Here is a 15,041-nt window from a genome sequence, read left to right as displayed (position 1 = left end):
TGGTGCACAGATTTGCGCTCCCGCAAACGCCGATCAATCTGGATAGCCAATTTCATGGCATCATTCAGACCTGTAGGCACAGGGAACCCCACCATGACATCCTTCACGGCATCAGAGAGACCTTCTCTGAAATTAGCTGCTAAAGCGCACTCATTCCATTTAGTAAGCACCGACCATTTACGGAATTTCTGGCAGTATATCTCAGCTTCATCTTGCCCTTGGGAAAGAGCTATCAAGGCTTTCTCAGCCAAAATCTCCAAATTAGGTTCTTCATAAAGCAACCCCAAAGCCTGAAAAAACGCATCTACATTTAACAACGCAGGATCCCCTGGCGATAATGCAAATGCCCAACTTTGTGGGTCGCCGCGCAGTAGAGAGATAACAATTTTAACTTGTTGAGTCTGATCACCAGCAGAGTGAGATCTCAGAGACAAAAACAATTTGCAATTCTCTCTGAAACTCAAAAACCGGGATCTGTCTCCGGTAAAGTATTCAGGCAGAGGAATCTTAGGTTCAGACATTGGAGCACGTATAACAAAATCTTGTAGGTTCTGTACTTTTGTCGCAAGGTTATTCAAACCTGCAACTAAACTCTGTGGATCCATGTTTCAAATGGGTGTAACCCAAGCATTCAGATGTTAAGAGGAGAGGAGAAAAAAAAAAGGCTGAAGACTGCAGTTTAAGCAAGAAATACAAATGATCAAACTAAGGTGCACTTTCAAACACAGAAAAAAAAACCTTTTCTTCTCCTTCCTACTTTAGTGCATATTTTAACACATAGATTTTTTAAAGGCCGGCCAAACTGTTATGGTTACCCCAATGACCATGGGAAACAAAAATACAAAGCGGACTAGCTCTCGGGTGATGGAAACTAAGGTCGACCGTGACCTGAACCTGACCCAACACTTACAGTAGCCGGGGGATGTACCTACGATGCCCTAGACACCACGCGCCAGCCGGAGATCTAACTACCCCTATAAGAGGAATATACAGGCCTGCCTTACCTCCAGTGAGGAACCCCAAAAGATGATAGTAGGCCCCCACAGATATTGACGGTGAGTTCAGAGGAAATGACATACGTAGGATGAACAGCAGATTTAGCACAGTGAGGTCCGCTTACTAGATAGCAGAAGGACAGGAAAGTGTTACTTCACGGTCGACCTAAAAATCACTATTCAAAAACACCATCCAGAAATTACTTTAAACTCCAGTGACAACTCATGCCACTGGAGTAGTAATTTTCTGTCCACAAGAGCTTCCAGCACTGAAGAGTCACATTGCAGATAGCTGGACAAAAATAGCAAAACAAGAAACTAAATTCAACTTAGCTGAACTGGAACTTGAGGCAGGTGAATGCAACAGAATGCTACTAGCACATTGTTGGCCGGCATGTGACTAACAGCCAAGCAGCCTTAAATAGGAAACTCCCCTAGAGGGTGGCGACAGGTAATCAGAGATGGAGGAAGGCACATGAGAGACACTACCATAACAGACCACCGGGGGAGCCCACAAACCGAATTCACAACAGGTATGTCTCTATCAGTTTTGTATATCCAGAGACTGAAATTCTTGCCCATTCTTCCTTGGCAAATAGCTCGAGCTTAGTGATGTTAAATGGAGAAAATTTGTGAACAGCAATTTTCAGCTCTTTCCATATATTCTCGATTGGATTGACATCTGGGCTTTGACTTGGCCATTCTAACGCCTGGATGCGTTTAGTTGTGAACCATTCCATTGTAGATTTTGCTTTATATTTGGGATCCTTGTCTTGTTGGAAGACAAATCTCTGTCCCAGTCTCAGGTCTTTTGCAGACTCCAACAGGTTTTCGTCAAGAATGGTCCTGCATTTGGCTCCATCCATCTTTCCATCAATTTTACCCATCTTTCCTGTCCCTGCTGAAGAAAATCAGGCCCACACCATGATGCTGCCATCACGATGTTTGACAGTGGGGATGGTGTGTTCAGGGTGATGAGCTGTGTTGCCCTTACTCCAAACATATCGTTTGTCATTGTTGCCAAAAAGCTCGATTTTGGTTTCATCTGACCAGAGCACCTTTTTCCACATGTTTGGTGTGTCTCCCAGATGTCTTGTTGCAAACTTTAGACAACATTTTTTATGGATATCTTTGAGAAGTGGCTTTCTTCTTGCCACTCTTCCATAAAGGCTAGATTTGTGCAGTTTACAACTCATTGTTGTCCTATGGACAGACTGTCCCACCTCAGCTGTAGATCTCTGCAGTTCACCAGAGTCATCATGGGCCTCTTGGCTTCATCTCTGTTCAGTCTTCTTGTTTGAGATCAAAGTTTAGAAGGACAGCCGGGTCTTGGTAGATTTGCAGTGGTATGATACTCCTTACATTTCAATATGATCACTTGCACAGTGCTCCTTGGGATGTTTACAGTTTTGGAAATCATTTTGTATCCAAATCCGGCTTTAAACTTCTCCACAACAGTATCACAGATCTGCTGTTGTGTTCCTGTGCTTCAAACAGAACCCTGAGACTATCACAGAGCAGATACATTTACACGGAGACTTGATTACACACAGGTGGATTATATTTATCATCATTAGGCGTTTAGGACAACATTGGATCATTCAGAGATCCACAATGAACTTCTGGAGTGAGTTTGCTGCACTGAAAGTAAAAGGGCCGAATAATATTGCACGCCCCACTTTTCAGTTTTTGTATTTCCATAAAAATTTAAAATAACCAATAAATTTCATTCAATTTCACAATTGTGTCCCAAAAATTAACATTTGGTATCTTTATTTTTGAAGCATGATATGTGGGAAAAGGTTGAAAAGTTCCAGGGAGCCAAATACTTTCGCAAGGCACTGTAAAGGTACCTTCACACTAAACAACTTTCCAACGAGAACGACAAACGATCTGTGACATTGCAGCGTCCTGGATAGCGATCTCGTTGTGTTTGACACGCAGAAGCGATCTGGATTCCGCTGTGATATCGCTGGTTGGAGCTAGAAGTACAGAACTTTATTTGGTCGTCAGATTGGCATGTATCGTCGTGTTTGACAGCAAAAGCAACGATGTCAGCAATGTTTTTACATGGAGCTAACGACCTGTGAGAATGATAAGTGAGTCGCCGTTACGTCACATGATTGCTCCTGCATCGTTCTGGAGCTGCGGTGTTTGATGTCTACAGCAACCTAAACAGTGACGCTGCAGCGTCGCTGAGTGTGACGGTACCTTAACTTTATAATGGGACAATACAAATATCTGTCAGAGGATTTGTTAATACTAAGGAAGGTGGTGGTCACAAGGGGCATTCTCTGAGTCTGGAGGAGAGGAGATTTTTCCACCCACATAGAAGAGGATTCTTTACTGTTAGAGCAGTGAGAAGCTGGAATTCCTTGCCTGAGGAGGTGGTGATGGCGAACTCAGTCTATGGCTTCAAGAGAGGCCTGGATGTCTTCCTGGAGCATAACAATATTGTATCTTACAGTTTTTAGGTTGTTTTGAAGTATGTAGATCTGGGGATTTATTATGACATAATATAGGCTGAAATGGATGGACAAATGTCTTTTTTCAGTCTTGCTAACTATGTTACTATGTTGATAAAAAAATCACAGCAGCACATGTACATGAATCGGCCATGTGAAAACACAGACAAATATACATTTCGCAAAAATATTTTTTCATAAAAATTGTTTCAAAAAAATTTTTTTTTCATAAAACTTACAGTTAAATGGAGATTCTTAGCGCAGAAATTGGCCAATTCATGTATGCCCATCAACCACGGCAAGGTGATCTCCCCCTGATGGGTCCTACTCTACTGTACATGCCACTCTTGGGCCACCAGCCTACAACTCTGGACAAAACATGTCACTATGGGCTAAGCCTACAATTTATGGGCAGGTAGAGTTGATTACCGCCACCTGCAAGGTCAATGGGAGGAGTCCAAGATAAGTCTGGATGCTGCCACATCCATACAAACAGAGGGAAAAAAAAAACAAACAAAAAAAAACAATCAGCACTCCAAATGTGAACACGTGCACGCTGCAAACTGCAACACATAGATAAAAAAAATCACAGCAGCACATGTACATGAATCGGCCATGTGAAAACACAGACAAATATACATTTCTCAAAAATATTTTTTCATAAAAATTGTTTCAAAAAATTTTTTTTTTTCATAAAACTTACAGTTAAATGGAGATTCTTAGCGCATAAATTGGCCAATTCATGTATGCCCATCAACCACGGCAAGGTGATCTCCCCCTGATGGGTCCTACTCTACTGTACATGCCACTCTTGGGCCACCAGCCTACAACTCTGGACAAAACATGTCACTCTGGGCTAAGCCTACAATTAATGGGCAGGTAGAGTTGATTACCGCCACCTGCAAGGTCAATGGGAGGAGTGCAAGATAAGTCTGGATGCTGCCACATCCATACAAACAGAGGAAAAAAAAAAAAGTTGTAGGCTGGTGGCCCAAGAGTGGCATGTACAGTAGAGTAGGACCCATCAGGGGGAGATCACCTTGCCGTGGTTGATGGGCATACATGAATTGGCCAATTTATGCGCTAAGAATCTCCATTTAACTGTAAGTTTTATGAAAAAAAAATGTATATTTGTCTGTGTTTTCACATGGCCGATTCATGTACATGTGCTGCTGTGATTTTTTTATCTATGTGTTGCAGTTTGCAGCGTGCACTTGTTCACATTTGGAGTGCTGATTGTTTTGTTTTTTTTTCCTATGTTACTATGTTGCTATGTAGAGTTTCTGCAGGAGGTATTGATCAACCAGAGAACCCAATTCCAAAGCGAGCTGATTCAAACCCTCTGGTGAAAACATTGGGTCCATCCCATGCACACTACCCCTTATAATCCCGAAACTAAAGGGTTGTGTGAGCATTTGAAGGGAAAGCTCAAGCAGCTTATTAGTCAGTATGTGCAACAGCTCCTTTTTGCCTACCATGTGGTGCCAAAGGATTCTACTGGGCTTGAATTTCTGTATGCCAAAAAGTATTAAGGCGTGATTTAGGAGGGCAGTTTTCCCACAGTAGAGATTCCTATTCTGGACTATGTCCAAAAGCTTAGGGAAATGATGAGGTACCTCATGACCATAACCCATGGGAATTTAGAAATAGCTCAGAAAAGGCAGCAACAGTGTTAAAACTGAGGTGCCAGACTACGAGAATTTGCCTGTGGACAGAATGTTCTAGTACTGGTAGCAGTATTCAAAAACAAGCTCAAAGCCATGTGGGTGGGTCCATTCACCACATTACCAGGAAATATGGTGCGACTGACTATGCAATGGCCTTGGATTAAACAGGTGACATGAATGGACCTTTCATGTCAACAGGCTAAAAGCTTATGAGGAAAGGGAGGTCACCAGCATAGCAGGTTGTCGTCCCCCATTAGATGGCCTAAATTTGGACCAGATCCCAGACTTACTGGTTTAATCCAAAATAGGAATAGGGATAACGGATGTCCCATTGGGGGAGAGGCTTTGTCCATCACAGAAGCAGCAGTTAATAAAACTGCTTGGAGCATATTGCTCACTGCTAATGATTCGGACGAACACCCCTTGTCCAGCATCATGTCAACACAGGGGTAGTTACTCCATTCAGATAACCCGCGTACTGGGTGACACCTCCAGTGTTGGCAATGATGAAGGCCGGGGTGGATGATATGTTGAATATGGGGGTTATAGTTCCTTCCCAAAACCAATGGGCAGCCAGTGTAGTGTTGGTGCCCAAGAAAGACAAAAGTACTCTTTTCTGTGTGGATTATAGGTGACTCAAAGAGGTCACCATTACAGACATCTACCCTATGCCTTGGGTGGAGGAACTACTAGATATATTAGGAGGATCCCTGCACATATCTATCACTGATCTAAGCAAAGGATGCTACCAGATGCCATTCACAAAAGAGGCTCAAGAGAAGTCCGCATTCATCAGACCTTATGGACTGTGTGAGTCTACCAGCATGACATTTGGGATGAAGAATGCCCCGACTTCATTCCAAAGGATGGTGGACCAGCTATTCGAGGAATGTCATGGGTATGCCCAGGCCTACCTGGATTACATCGCTATCCTCAGCGATACCTGCGAAGAGCATTTTCAGCACATGTCCCAGGTGTTGCAAAGGGCAGCCAAAGACCAGCTTACCATCCGTCTCTATAAGTGCCAAATGGGGATGGTCAAGGTACTATACCTGGGGCATTGAGTGGGAAGTGAGTGCATTCATCCCAAACCTGAAAAAATAGAAGCCATTACGCAGTGGCATCCCCCAACCAACCAAAAGCATATCCAAAAATTCCTTAGGACCGCAAACTATTATTAAATCTTTATCTCCAATTACAGCAGTAAAGCAAAACCCCTCACTGACCTCACCATCAAAAGATTTGCCTGCAATCTTATCTGGACCTCGGAATGTGAATCCGCATTTCTCCAGGTGAAAATCCAGTAAGCCCAATGCTCAGTTCTGACTGTTCTTGATCTCTACCACATGTTCATTTTTCAAACAGATGCCTCAGATATCAGATTTGAATCCATACTCAGTCAAACGGCATCTGGCGGTCAGGAGCACCTGGTATCCTATGTTTCCCTGAAGCTATTGGAGAGGGAGAGGGCATAAGCGACAATAGCAAAAGAAGGCTTGGCCATACTGTGGGCACTTAAAAAATTGCAGCCATATCTCTACAGCAAGGAATTCACGGTCATCACTCAATTCTGTGAGCATGCATGTTATGATCCTCAGTGGCTTAGGATCACAAATCTAACCAGCTAAATCAGAGATAATAGGACGAGCTCTGGGGATGTGGTAACTGGACTGACCGCAAACCTGATCCTGACCGCACACACTATAGGTAGCCGTGGAACGTTTCCTGAAATCCTAGACGTCTCTTCACGGCCTGAGAAACTGACTACCCCTAGAGATAAAGTAAAGACCTCACTTGCCTCAGAGAAATAACCCCAAAGATATAGAACAGCCCCTCACAAATAATAACGGTGAGTTAAGAGGAAAAGACAAACGCAGAGATGAAACAGGTTAAGCAAATGAGGCCCGCTAACACTAGATAGCAGAAAATAGCAAGGGATCTGTGCGGTCAGTAAAAAACCCTATACAAAAATATCCACGCAGAGAATGTGAGAACCCCCACACCAACTAACGATGTGGGGGGAGCAACTCAGCACCCCAGAGCTACCAGCAAGCAGAGATATCACATATTAGCAAGCTGGACAAAACTCATCATAGTCTAGGAAACATATTGAACACAGATGAGCAAGAATAAGCAAACAGAACTTAGCTTCTCTTGGAGAGACTGATAACGGATGTAGACAGGAGGAATCAGAATAGCACTGAATACAACGACAACAGGCAAGGACTGAAGGAACAGGTGGATTCAATAGGAAACCTGACTAGCAGATGACGAGACAGCTGATCCCAGCCAGAAACCTGCAGAATAACAAAAAGAGCCACCAGAGGGAGCCCAAAGAGAGAACTCACACAGTACCACTCACGACCACAGGAGGGAGCCCGGAAACAGAGTTCACAACACATGCAGCTTTTTGCTTCTTCTCTGTCCATTGCATATTAGCATGCTCTAGGAGAACCCCTAACTCCAATATTGTTTAGTGATGCAATTATCTGAAAGGATATTCCTGTTTGGGACAATCAGGTCACCTGGCCACATACCTCAAAAGTCTGTCAGCTTCATAAGCTTGGTGCCCGCCAAATGCTGGTTGCCACTGGGGGGTATAATTTGCTCTGGAAGCTCCAAAGTCGCAGCTGCCTGAATCTCGGTGTGCCGAAGGGTGAAACTCAGTGGTTTGTGCCATCTACTTTGTGCTGGACCTGAGGAAGATGAGCTCTGATTGTTATTTTACATGTGTAAAAGCATTTGGGGACAACTTTTCTTAAAGTAGATGTGGAGACGTGAGGGTCAGTGTGTGCTCTCATCTGCTGGCTCAGATGTCTTTAAAAAGACTGCATGGACCAGGGCTCATCCCACTTAATGCCCACACTCCTTTCTCATGGGCAGAATACTACTCAGATAACACAGGGTGAGGGTAAAACAGTGTGGCAATAGTTTATTGGACCACCAACAGACAATAACATATAGAATAGTCCCAGTAAGTGTCCAAGATGATGCAAATCACAGAGCTTTGTGTTTGGCTGCAGTGATGCTGGGCACTTAAGTAGTAACAAGTCATCTGTGTTTTATCGCTGCTGCCAGAAAATGTTTATCTCAATGAACAAACTGTATAATTTCAATGTCTGTGATTCCATGACCTTCTTTTGAGGGTGTGAATGGCTGTGTGGTCTAAAAAAGAGTTTTATCTGTCTGTGTATTTTGTCCGATTTGTCCAGAAAAAAATTACCAGTGGAGATGGCGACCCTGCATGCACAAAAAACATGTAGTAAAATATGATATTTCAGGCTTATACTGAGAGACATATGACATGTGATGGGCATTTAGCCATCCAATAAAACTTATTTGTATTTAACATTGATGGAAAGATATTAGACAGATTCACAGACAGACAGATAGATAATAGATAGATAATAGATAATAGATAAAGCCAAAAATAGGGAGCAGCACTCCCAAAATTACTTAAATATTAAGCTGGACTTTATTGGTCCACATGGTTTGGCGACGTTTCGGTTCCCAAGAGCGTTTATCATGCATCATCCACCTTACTCTTTAAGTAAATTTTGCCGTGCTTCTTCCCATTTTTTGTCTTTATATATTTGGCAAGTATACAGGTTGTTTGCCGGCAGGCCTGTGCACCCACCTAGTCAGAAAGTGTGCTGCTCCATTTTTTGTAAAACAGATAAATAGATAGATAATAGATAGATAATAGATAGATAAATAGATAGATAGATTATAGATAGATTATAGATAGATTATAGATAGATAATAGATATATAAATAATAGATAGTTATTCTTCCCACAATAAAAGTAACATGTTATGAAATGTTTCTACAGACAGCGAGATCTGCATGAAATGCCAAATTGACAAATGGCCAAATGAGAAGAGAGACCAGTGTCTGCCTAAAGTGATGGAGTTCATCTCTTACCAGAATGACACAATGGCTTCGGTATTTTCCTGTATCTCGGTCTTCGGATGTCTTGTGACCGGCTTCACATTTGGGATATTTATTTCCTACCGGGACACTCCTATTGTTAGAGCCAATAACCGGAACCTGAGTTACCTCCTCCTGGTCTCCATCTTTCTCAGCTTCCTCTCTGTGTTTTTGTTCCTCGGTCGTCCCAATGATGTAACTTGTAGATTACGTGAAACCAGTTTTGGATTTTTCTTCTCAGTAGCCGTCTCTTCACTTCTCGCCAAGACTGTCATGGTTTGTGTTGCTTTTAAGTCCACCAAGCCTGGAAGTGCCTGGAGAAAATGGCTGAATGTGAAACTGCCCTATACCATAGTGTTGTTGTGTTCTTCCCTTCAGGTTGTAATCTGTGTTTTCTGGTTGTCTATTTCTCCCCCATTCCAAGATCTGGACACTGAGACTTATCCTGGGATTCTCATCATTCAGTGTAATGAAGGCTCAGATATCTGGTTCTACTCCATGTTGGGTTATCTGGGGCTCCTGGCAGCTGTGAACTTTGTCCTGGCTTTCTTGGTGAGGACATTACCGGACAGTTTCAACGAGGCTAAGTACATCACCTTCAGCATGCTGGTGTTCCTCAGTGTCTGGATCGCCATGATCCCGGCTTATCTGAGCACCAGAGGGAAGAACATGGTGGCTGTGGAGATATTTGCAGTGATGGCTTCCAGTGCTGGACTTTTAGGTTGTGTGTTTTTCCCTAAATGCTTTATTATTTTGTTTAAATCTGGAATGAATAAGAAAACAGAGCTGCTCAGAAAAAGAAAAGAATGACCGCACAATATTAGGAACCACTGATAATAATGACTAATTCTGTACATTAGACCCATAGAAACCATTTTAAAGTAAGATGTAAGACTCTCTATCAACCTCTGTATGAAATAAACATATAAAAATGTCTTATCCCGTTATCTCCAGTAATTGATGTATTTATCAGGACTTCCCATATTTGTATTAGAGTTTGGGAAATGTAGAAATTTCTCTGTGGTTTTGGTAAATGATCTGCTTAATCCTTAAAGAGAATCTTTTTTTCCAGTTTCTCTGTGTTAAACTGGACTCATCATGGAATAGCGGCTGCAGAGCTGAACACAACACAGCTTTTATCCTATAATTTCTCATCTCCATTGTGGAGGTATGAGTTTAGAAATATAGGTTATAATTTATGAAGAGCACAAATGGGCATCACCAGAGAATATTATCTGGGAGCGTGCAGGAAAAGAAGGAACATGTCTCTAGAATGTCAAAAGAACATGCTTTCTCCTCTGAGATGTAATGATAGATAGTCCTGCTCTCTGCCCTGATCTCTGCCTAAAATCTACTGCAGAGTGTGATTACAAACATCTTTAGCTTTCATCTCTCAGCAGTGAGTGTGGGAGAAGGAACTACAGCTGTACTGACAGTCCATTGAGGGGAGAGCTGCAACTGCAGAGGTGTTTGTAATCACAACCAGCTCAACTCTCCTCCCCTTTCCCCCTCACTGACTGCTGTGAAATGAAAGATACAGGTGTTTGTAATGAGATTCAGATCTTTTTTATACTCCACAGTATCTGCAGAGATCAGGGCTGACAGCAGGGCTCCATATCATTACATCCCATCCCACAGGAGAAGGAATGTTCTTCTGACCTTCTTGGGACATGTTCTTTTTACCCCTGCATGTCAATTCTGCTTATGATTGCTCAACGCCACGCAGAGGAAAAAGTACAAACCCCCCCAGAGGGGAATCTCTGCTAATGCTCCATTGGGCTTATAATAAATTACAGCCTAAACTTCACAACCTTTTATCTACGTAATGGAGAGGAGAAATTAATAAATACAAACTACATTATGTTCATCTGTGCAAACACTATTCTGTGATTTGACCAGCTTAACATTCAGAAACTGGGGAAAAGTCATCGTTATCAATTTTATTAGTAAGATTTTAATGCTTATGAGAAATAAAAGAATACATGTAGATTGTGATCCCTCCCGGGCAGGGTCCTCTCTCCACCTGTACCAGTCATGCCTTGTATTGTTTCAAATTATTGTACTTGTTTTTGTTATGTACATGCAGCGCCCCAGAGTCCTGGTTGTTGCAGTACTGATGCTCCGCCGCTAAGGGGGGCTATGGTACATCTGATGGCACTGAAGGAGTTCACCTGACCAGGTATCACAGACACCAATACACTTCACATGAAAACCTACAAAGTGGTCACCATAGCTACTTGGGACCATACCCCTAAAGCTACATACAAAAAACCGAAAAAATTCCCAAATTGGTCTAGGTAGAGTAATGAATTAATTATAAAAAAGAAAATATGCATATAAATATATAACTATCCAAGAATACCAATAAGGGAAAAAGGCGGGGTATAAATACAAATTTATGATTTTATTGCATTAAATATAAACAGACAAAAAGGTGATACAATACAGAAAACAGCTGAAGAGAGTCGGCAGTGTGGACATGGATAATGCCGAACAGAGACAATAGAAAAACTGCGTGGCTACCGATACCGCAGCATCAGGTGCAAAAGAAAACTGATAATAGCACCAAAGACACTGCACTGGTTAGAGTCTGCCGTCAGAGGTTAAATATAAATATAAATAGGAAAGCATAGTCCACATAGGTGGAGGTAACCATATAATGTAAGTATGAGCAGTCACTAATACTGGTTACACAATATCCACCGGGCATACTAGAACAACATAATCCTATATTAAAATGCCTTGTGACAAGCTGTAATAGCCGCACAGTGGACTAGACCCTCCGCAAAGTAATGGCCCATTTACCTTCAGACATAGTGCAGGCTGTGTGCTGGGGCGTCGGTGAACCACGCAGAGGCCTCGACGCGCGTTTCACCGTCCTCGGCTTCGTCAGGAGGCGTGGCTTACGAGCGGGGAAGACGGACTATATGTATGGCTGTGAACCCCTAATCAGCGAATCGAAGCGCCACAGTGTATGATGTCCCGCCCAGCGGCGACATCCGGCCGGCGCGCCGCGCCGACGATGGAGAGGAGGACGTGCGTCATCACTCACCATCGCCATAGCGACGCGTCCAGCCGGACACACCACCGGAAGAGTACAGCGCACACAGAGGGCGCTTCTGCGCATGTCAAGGTGCAGATGGAAGGAAACTAATACATAAGTATTACATCAGAAGATCCGTAGTAGAATAATATAAAGTTAGACCGAATATGGTTTAAATTTACTACGGAAAATATAGGTGCCATATACAAGAAGGATAAATCGCACCATAAACTAAATAAGCATATGAATATATAAATGACAAGGAAGAAAATCTAAATAGCCGGCAAGCAGTACCAATGCATTATTAAATATATCTTAATCCCATCCGTAATAATATCAGGGGAATGCAATTGTACATATATATATACAGCCTAAATATAAAGCAAAATAATAAGTACACATTACACCCCGTCAATTATAATAACGGGGGAATATAATGGCAAATAAAATAAACAATAATCTAAATAGACTAAAGCCCGTATACATAAACAAGCCGTCAGCATGCACCGGCACTCCATCATCATAATCTCGAAAAAATATGATTATATGAAAATACGGTGAAAAGCAATAATTACATGATGAAAATAAGCAAACCGCACAAATATATGTGATTAAATTATTTATACAGAAAAAGGAAATATAAATAATGACAGATAAGGGCCGTAAATACAGTTAGATCAATCATGTCTTGCTAGAAGATTTCCTTCCCATCCAATAAAATCTGAACTACAGATGCACCACCAAGTTATGCTGACGAGATGTACTAGAGGGTTCCTAGATGATTAGCCATATATCTATAGAAATAGGAAAAAATCCATAAGTGATATAAAAAACAACATATAAAATAATTAAAAACACCAACATAAAAATCCATAACCCCATTAAAATAGCGCACAAGAAATTAGAGAAAAGGCTTGAAACTAATGGCCTCGTTGAGGCCGTTTGGTGTCAGAGTGTCCAGCGTAACTATCCAACGCGTTTCTTTTTGTAACAGTTTTTGTTTCAAATTTCCGCCGCGTATCCCCATGTACACATGGTCGATGCCCCTAACGGAAAATCCTTTAGGGTTACAGTTGTGAGTTTCGAAAAAATGCCTAGGAATAGTTTTTAAAAGATGTGGTTCCAGACAAGTACTCGCATTTTTAATGTCTCTGACATGCTCTTGAACTCGAATTTTGAGAGACCTAGTTGTCATGCCCACATAAATGCGACCACAGGGGCAGCTGGCATGATAGACAACCGCCTCCGTGTCGCACATGATGTGATGTACTATTTTGTAGGTTTTGTCTCCTTTCGCATTGTGAAATTCTTTAGTTCTTAGAATATAACGGCATGCAGAGCATTTACCACAAGAGAAGCAACCCCAGGGGGGACCCTTGTTATTGGTTGTAAATAAATTGTTTTTAGGTACAACATAATGGCTCTGGCACAGCAGATCACCAAGAGTCTGGGATCTGCGCCACGTAATGGAAGGAAAAGAGGTGAGTTGTCGTTGTAAATCACTATCAGATAATAAGATGGGCCAATGTCTCCTGAATATCTGGTTGATTTCCATCCAATTTGCATTAAATTTAGTTATAAATCTAGGTGTTCCATCTGTTTTTGTCTTTATCTTTTCACGACTAGGTATAGATAGGAGAACAGATCTATTAGTATTAAGGGCACGTAGATAACCTTTATTGATATCCCGATCGGAGTAGCCCCTATTTTTAAATCTATGGCGCAGATCCTTGGCCTGCGTGTGAAATGCCGTGTCATCAGAGCAGATGCGACGTGCTCGCAAAAACTGTCCTATGGGGATGGAGCTTTTTAATTTGGGTGGGTGAGATGAAGTACAGTGCAAAAGCGAATTTGTGGCAGTAGCTTTTCTAAATATGTCTGTACTTACAGACCCATCCTTTAGCTTTGATATCTGAAGATCCAAAAACTCCACTGTGGTCTGGCTATACTTCCAAGTGAGTTTAATATTAAAAACGTTGTTATTAAGATGACATAAAAATGATTCAAGCTGCGACGTGGAGCCCTGCCATATGAATAGTATATCATCAATATAACGTAGCCACGAGATAACCGAGCCGTGACCAGGTGTCTCAAGGACCGTGTCCCTCTCCCACAGCCCCAGGAACAAATTAGCGTAAGAGGGCGCACAAGACGCCCCCATCGCTGTTCCCTGGAGCTGTAGGAAGGGGCGGTCCTTGAACACGAAAAAGTTATGAGTAAGGATGAAACTCAATAAATCAAGAATAAACTGAATAAGTATAGAATCAAAATTGGTCATCTCAAGAAAGAATTTCGCGGCTCGGATCCCGTGGCCATGTCCAATAGAGGTGTACAGGGACTCCACGTCGCAGGTAACGAGCCACATGTCATCATCAAGAGTAAGTCCATCGATTCTCTTGAGGACATCTGTAGTGTCTCTCACAAAAGATGGAAGTGTCTCCACACATTTTTGCAAATAAAAATCGATGAACCTACATGCTGGTTCACAAAGACCCCCGATGCCGGAGACAATGGGTCTTCCTGGTGGGCAGCGGGGGTCTTTGTGAACTTTGGGAAGCATGTAAAAAGTAGGGATGACGGGACATTCTGGTAATAGGGCTTCACGCATTTTGTTGGTAATAATACAATTTTCAACTCCCTCGTCTATCAATAATGATAGTTCGCGCTGAAACCCGGACAAAGGAATAGCATCCAGGCGGCGATAGCATGTCCCGTTATTGAGTTGTTTGAATGCCTCTGCTTCATACATTTCAATAGGCCAGATGACAACGTTACCCCCCTTGTCGGCTCGCTTGATCACCACATCCTTAATGTTTCTCAATGCTTTAATCGCTTGTCTCTGTGGACTAGTCAAATTATCATGGGTGACACCTGTATTAAGCTTTCTGATGTCGTTTTTAACCAGCTTAACAAAGATTTCAACCGGAGGGCAGGTCGACAA

At 42.3% G+C, this 15,041-nt stretch overlaps 1 protein-coding gene across 1 annotated transcript; it reads left to right on the top strand.

Moving 5' to 3' along the window:
* The first annotated feature begins 8,968 nt into the window (after window positions 1-8,968).
* On the top strand, window positions 8,969-9,867 carry LOC143801129 (vomeronasal type-2 receptor 26-like). The gene has a single exon (XM_077281228.1). It carries the CDS (start codon window positions 8,974-8,976, stop codon window positions 9,865-9,867), a length of 894 nt encoding a protein of 297 aa, XP_077137343.1. The 5' UTR covers window positions 8,969-8,973.
* The last annotated feature ends 5,174 nt before the right edge of the window (window positions 9,868-15,041 follow it).

Source organism: Ranitomeya variabilis, chromosome 1 (genome assembly GCF_051348905.1).
Source record: "Ranitomeya variabilis isolate aRanVar5 chromosome 1, aRanVar5.hap1, whole genome shotgun sequence".
In the NCBI taxonomy this organism is placed as follows: domain Eukaryota; kingdom Metazoa; phylum Chordata; class Amphibia; order Anura; family Dendrobatidae; genus Ranitomeya; species Ranitomeya variabilis.
The sequence above is the reverse complement of the archived record's forward strand: the minus strand, read 5'-3'. Positions and strand labels throughout refer to the sequence as shown.